The sequence below is a fragment of the Phycodurus eques genome, chromosome 11 (assembly GCF_024500275.1).
Source record: "Phycodurus eques isolate BA_2022a chromosome 11, UOR_Pequ_1.1, whole genome shotgun sequence".
Taxonomy (NCBI): domain Eukaryota; kingdom Metazoa; phylum Chordata; class Actinopteri; order Syngnathiformes; family Syngnathidae; genus Phycodurus; species Phycodurus eques.
The window spans coordinates 18423877-18430804 of NC_084535.1; the positions used below are offsets into that span (position 1 = coordinate 18423877).

General features: G+C 40.1%; 1 protein-coding gene across 1 annotated transcript; it reads right to left on the reverse strand.

The window, feature by feature from the left end:
• Positions 1-280: 280 nt before the first annotated feature.
• Positions 281-6898, reverse strand: LOC133409604 (uncharacterized). The gene is made up of 10 exons (XM_061689851.1): positions 6563-6898; positions 4717-4788; positions 4520-4594; positions 4342-4428; positions 4173-4264; positions 4005-4090; positions 3858-3921; positions 3559-3770; positions 1481-1639; positions 281-1393 (listed from the first exon to the last, which is right to left on the reverse strand). The coding sequence occupies exons 1-10, from the start codon at positions 6896-6898 to the stop codon at positions 1155-1157; spliced, it is 1422 nt and encodes a 473-aa protein (XP_061545835.1). The 3' UTR covers positions 281-1154.
• Positions 6899-6928: the final 30 nt, after the last annotated feature.

Consider the following 6928-nt stretch of genomic DNA (forward strand, 5'->3'; position numbering starts at 1 on the left):
CTGGCCTGAACTCAGCTGGGATAGGCTCCCACCTGTGACCCTAAGGACTAGTTGGATGGATATAATGTATAATACATGCAACTCCTGAAGCAGCTGCAGCATCAATATGGTTGTAGTTTAGATTGACTCTCACTTTAAATGGTGCAAAAATTGCACGTGGCATGTCACTGTTATCATAGTTTCATCTTCATACTTGGCAAATTCATTTTTACCATCTGACGATAATAAAGGTTTTTATTGTATATTGAAGACAGAACTACATCAAAGAATTAGTTATTTTTTTTTATTATGAATGGTCGCTGTAACAAACCAACACAAGCAGTATCAAACTGCAGGTTTTTGTGTGAAAAGAAATTAACTGGATGCGGAAGACACTGGAGGGAAACAATTATGTGGGCACTACTGTAATGACTTTATTGTTAGTGTTATCACTTAAGTATGCAAATGTCCTTTCAAAATGTACTTCCTGCAGAGCTATTTTGTATGCACACTGATAACATACAAACACATCCATTCATTTTCTATGCCGTTTATCATCACTGGGGGAGGTGGTCCCTATACCAGCTGACTTTGGGCAAGACGCAGAGTACACCCTTTATGACTTCACACAATATTTATCAACCTGATTTAACAAAGTCGGAAACATCAGTAAGCAACACTTTATTTCTGTAAATCTCTGCAAATGTGTACATGTTCAAATGATCACTTCAACAGTCCTAGGAAATCACAATATCTCATTACTGGTGAGCAACTTTTAGAAAAGGCCCGCGGGTGACTCGTGGTTCCTGGGACTACCGGGTGCCATGTTGCTGACCCTGGTTTTAGAGTCTTCAATGAACCTACATTTTTGGGATGTGGGAGGAAGCCAGAGTACCCGGAGAAAACCCACACAAGCGTAAGAAAGAACATGCAAACTCCACCATTCACCGTGCCGCCCCATACAAAACAACAAATGTAAAATTAAGACAAGTGGCAAAATGAACTCCAACTAAGTAGTGGAGTAGTAGTAGTATTAAAATAATATACACACACTCTTAGAAATAACATCTCACACATTCAAATAAAACTGGTAGCAACGCATAATATAAATATGGTCAGTAGTAGATATTATTAATTAAAAACGTGCACTGCACATTAGACAATCTGACGAAAAGTCACAGGTCCTTTTTGCCAAAGAATTTCTTAAAGACGTATTTGTTGCGAGGCCGAGGCAGGCTGGTGTAGCTCCTCGGCGGGCAAGCGTCCAGCTGCCATCCGGCCACCGCCGCCGGTGGAGCTCCACAGGTTTTACTGTCTGATGACTTATCTCCCAGCACCAGTGTCACACTGTAGTTAGACCCTTTCTCTGGGCCTCTGCAGATCTGCCGCGTGGGCTTGATCTTCTGATAGGTTGCTAGGAGATAACACAGAATGCAAATAGTCAAGAGACGTGCAGACGACGCATTAACAAGGTCGCTGAGGTTAATGGGGGTAAACTAACCAGAAGTGAAGGAGTGGGAGCGACCCTTGCTGGTAAGCCAGTCCTGATTGCTCTGTGGGGGGGACCAATGGGAGGAAGAGGTGTTTTCCTCACTTCCTCCCTGAAGTCTATGAGTCACCATTTGGTTACAGCTGCTGTCATCATCATCGTCATCATCATCTATGGAGGAACAAGCAGCAAATAATAGCAAAGAAAGAAATGAAACAAATGTGGACAAATCAAAATGAACTAAAACAATGACTCTCAAAGTGTGGTGGTGGTACACGGGCTCCCTCTAATGGTATGTGAAAGAATCACTGAATTAAATGTTTAAACTGCATCATGTTTAAGTGACTAAAACGTTTAATTTATTTTTTGTATTTTTTAACCCAGTACATTTCATTTGTTAGGTACAGGTCACTTAAATGGAACTTTTAAGTACAATACATTTGCCTTTAACCTGCCAGAACTGTTTATTTTCTAACATTCATTTAGGTGTGTAGGTTAGTTACTTTTATGTACAAGACATTGGACTTAAAATAATATTGAATAAACTTTGTAGGAATAAAACCTCTGCCACGTTTTTTTTTTTTTTTTTGGTCATCCGACGCTACTCTATTTTAAAACAAATTCAGTCCGGGGTCGCAGTAAAATAATATCCGGGGTCCCCCTAGTGGTGAACATTGTACCCGCAGTGACTAGACCTATGATCATATCTGTCTAAAACACAACAAAAGATGGATTATCAATTGAAATGTCTTCTCAGAGGAACAGCTGTGTGAACTGATAAGGAGAAGACTTGTGTTCAGCTTTATTTATACAAAATAAGACAACATGAAGCACATTTTTTAAGCACTTGCTCAGTTACACCCACACAAGGGTTTCAAAATGTGAGTGTGATTGACACTCAGAGAGAAGGTTAATGCTGTGGTTGTTGTCTGTCCTAGTGTAGAACATCACTACATCAGATTAGGAGGGAGGTGTTTATGATTGTATTAACTAATGTGGTTAATATTAATATTAGTTTTCTAAAATATTAGAAACATCTGAGTGTGATGCAGTACAATTTTACACCTCTGCAAACGACAAGAACATAAGTACACACATTACTAAACACGATTGTACACTCTGCTCCAAAATCATTGTGACAGTGACATTGTGTCTCTTTACTTTTGCTGTACTAAAAACGCCTGGGATTAAAGAAGAGAACAAGAAAAATACGAACGTAACACAACAGATCAACACAGCGGTTTTCATGGATTACATTCCGGGTATTTACATCTGGATGGGATTCACAATTTGAAAGATAGCACCTTTTGCTTGAATCCACACATTTAGTACTGGGAAATGTGACTGACAGGTGTGGTTCGTCACATTACATTGATTATTCAAACAATAGCGCTGAATGTCTCCGCTCAGTTTCAGATTTGGGTTTTGCTTGTGCAAACTACATTTTTACAGTTAACAACTTGCAAAAGGAACTCAGAAGTCAAAATAAACAATTTGTCTGCTAATTTAAAGAAAGACACAAGCAATCTGATTTGGAGATTCTTCATCATGCAGCAAGATAATGACCCAAAACACACTGCCAGAACAACAAGGGAATTGACCAGGGGAAAAAAGTAGAAGATTTTCGACTGGCCAAGTCAAGCTCCAGATTTAAACCCTATCAAGTATGCATATTACCCAATAAAGATGAGACTGAATCGAGTAACGCCCCCAAAACCAGCAACAATTGAAAGAGGATGCAGTGGAAGCTTGGAAAGGCATCAGAAAAAACAAATGGAAAAGTTTGGTGATGTCAGTGGGTCACAGACTTGACAGTCATCGCAAGCAAATCCTTTGCAACAAAATATGACCTTTCATTATTTTATTTTAAGTCTGTCTTGCAGTACGTTTGCTCAACAAAAATATGGTGTTTCATTACAAAGAAATTTTTTTTCATTTTATCCAGATTCAAATACCTGGAAATAAAAGCTAAAATATTGATCTTGTCTCATATTTTTCTTTACAGTAAAAATAAAGAGATCACTGTTGTAATACTGTTGGAGTTGCGTGTATAGTATGTTCTCCTTAAAAGAGCACATCGAGGGCCTTACTGCAGGACTGTCCTTGTGCGGATGACATGGTCGAATGTTCCTCCAAACGTCTTAGGGGATTCAGTGGCAAGCGCGTGGACTCTCTGGAGAGGACATCCAGGTCTTTGGCTCGGTTCGGGGGTTTCCGTCTGGGAAACGTGGAGGTGACATCATGCTGGGAGGAGCAGTAGCATTTGGCCAGACCATAGCAGCCTGAGCACAGAGGGGGGCTTCTGTTGGGAGGGACAGATGTTTTCTTTCCATTACAGGGTATTAGTTTAAAGAAGAGTGGTGTTAGCTTGGACAGGATTTTTTCTTACAAGGAAATGGGGATGCTTTGATCTACTGGGATGTTTGACAATGAAGACACAGACTGGCTTGCACCTTTTAACACATGACAAAATATTTAATGACTTGTCATCTCATTGACAGATGGTCATCTTAACATATACTGTAATTCTTTTTACCTGCGTTTGCTTGTATTTTGGTCATCCATTTGTTCAACATAAAGCGTGACGAGGGATTGAACAGATATTCGGAGCCATCACGCAGCCTGAAGGCCACAAAACAATAGATTCAAAGTTCTCCATGTTCACACCTCTGACCTCTTTCATTACTTCCGAAATCATTCTTACCTCAAACGGAAGCAGTTGGGTTTCTTGGTGTACTCTGGAGCAGATGAACACTCAGCTCCAGTGAGGTTCAGCGGCAGGCCACACGCAGAACTCTGCAAGGCAACACAGGCTGACCACCACTAACCGCATGTTTCTGTCTGCTTCAATTATTCAGGGATACTACACTTACTCTCAGCGTTTCCTTTCTATCCTGATAGAAGCACAAGGTGTGTCGATATAAGACAGTGTGATACGAGTTCCAGCCTCTGGAGGCAGCCTGTGGAAATAAAATAAGAGCGTGCTGCTTGACTGGGGACTTTACACTTGCAGACCGTGCTCACTTGAACAACGAATGGAACCTTTCCTACTTTCTTTCCTCCAAATTGCAGCTTTTGCTTTCTCTCAAGAGTTCCCTCCATAGATTGCAGCTCAGGATTTCCATCCTAAAAGAGGTTATAAAATGACACAAGTTATTCCCTGCTTTTAATCAAAACAGCCCCATTTTTGATGCCAAATATGCTTTCAATCTCACTAGAGTATTACAGCGCCCTCCTGTGGCCGTTACCTCTTTCTGCAGATCCATGGCCTCAAGGTTTTGAACTTCCTCTCTTTCGTGACAGAAGCCATCTGACTGGTCCTGTTGACAAAAAGTTTCTCACTGACAGAAAATGTGTTTCTGGTTCCAACAAACATTTCATCTGCTGTGATACCTTCTTTGCATTAGAATTACAATTAACCATGCAGATATATTTGGTTATATTTGATTTGATTTTGTTTGTCTTTTGAGAGATTCGACAGCACAACTTCCTTTTTTCTAAACACAAGAACAGACATGAAATCTCCCTCTGAACAATGTCAGTCTTCACTTTTTCTTTCTTGAAGCAAGATGCATTGTTATAATATATTATCTAGTAATGTGCTACATTTACTCCGTTACATTTACTCAAGTAACATTTCGGATACATTTTATTTTTCAGAGTAGTTCAAATGCACCATACTTTTTACTTTTCCTTGAGTATTTATGTGAAGAAAGAGCGATACTTTTACTCTGTTACAATGATCGGCATGCCACTCGCTACATTTATTTATCCATTATTGCGTGCGCAATCTAGTTTTAGACTCCATCTTCGACTTGGGCATAGAGCACCAGTTGCGCCAATCAAACGTGATCACTAGTGCCATTTGAATCCAGTTCACCAATCAAATTGCACAAGGCAGCCACACGCAAAGCCTTTGCGGTCCAATCAAAGTGACTCATTATGGGGACAAACAGCCGTGTTTAGTTTACAAACTCCGAAAAACAACAGCTTTGTCATGCAGCTCTTAAATTGTGACTCCCCAAATCTGGGGGTTTTAATTTCAGCCCACTTCTAACTTCAGAAAACACCTTGCGATAAGTTGCAGATGTTTCTATTGTTGTTTTGGCAGTGCATCTGACAACATTAGCCCCCCTCCCACACACACACACACACACACACACACACACACACACATACACACACACACACACACGCACACACACACACACACACACATACACAGTATCAATACATCTGGTCAGCAAACAGCTCCTTCATTAAGTCATTTAAGTGAATAAAGCAAATAATGTTTCTGTATGTCCTAATGCATGTGTTGTTGGTTTTGGGGCAGTTTAAAATTGAAATGGTGGGAGATGTGAGTGGACTCCCATATATTATTTTTTTATTTTCTTTGACGTTTATGTTCTCAATTTTTTTTTCTACTTACTCTCAAGTTACTCTTTACTTGAGTAGTTTTTTCACTGAGTACTTTCTTACTCTTACTCAATTAAATATTTGGAGGACTACTTTTACTTTTACCTGAGTACATATTGTAAAGTAACAGTACTCTTACTTGAGTACAATATTTACTTACTCTACCCACCTCTGTCTATAGCCTACTCAAATGAAATATCACTGCTAGGTGATGATTACAAGTCAAACGCATTGTACTATGCTCAAACTTCTCTGGTCCTGCTAAGCACTGTACTGTATATGTGGTAAATGAGAGAGTGAAAATGTAAAACATTCTCCTACTTAAACTGTTTGGTCATTATGTAAAGGAAACAACATTGTGGTTGTCAGTATTTTGGAAAATCTTGCATGCTGATTTTAACCCACATTGAATGAGTAGTGTTACATCGGCCAAAGAACAACTATTGAACTTGGGAGCTGATTTACTTGGCAATGCCAAAGACAACAATTGGTTTTTGTTGTTGTTTTTTTTTTTTACATTGGTTTTGGCAGAGAACTGAACTCCGGACTATGCTGGGAAAATGTGGGCGAGGAAGGCGAAATTAAACAAAACGTCACATTAACAGAAGTGAGATGAATTGGTTCTACAATTCAGGTCAGTTTCATATGTGCTAGCAGTTACTCAAGTATGGCCCTCACCTTTGAACCAGGTGTGTGCTCGTCCATCTCCTTCCCACCTTTAGACTCTTCTTCCTCTTCCTCCTCTCTGTATTGGTAGATATATTTCTGATTGTCAACAACATCTGGAAGCTTCAATTGATCTGTGGCTGTTTCATTCACAACCACTAAGATCTTGCTAATTTGGTCCTTGTTTGGAAAGGCTGCCCATGACCTTCTGTCTCTGATGGTCTGTGGTGGGCCTTGGGAACTGGGGTCCTTGTTGGTACCCAGGAGGCTCTGGATGTTAGATGGCAGCTTGAAGTCTGCCACAAAGAGGTTGGGTTCTGAGGCGGTGGCCAGATTTCGATAGAGCATAGCAGGCACTTTGATAGGGGACAAGCTGGA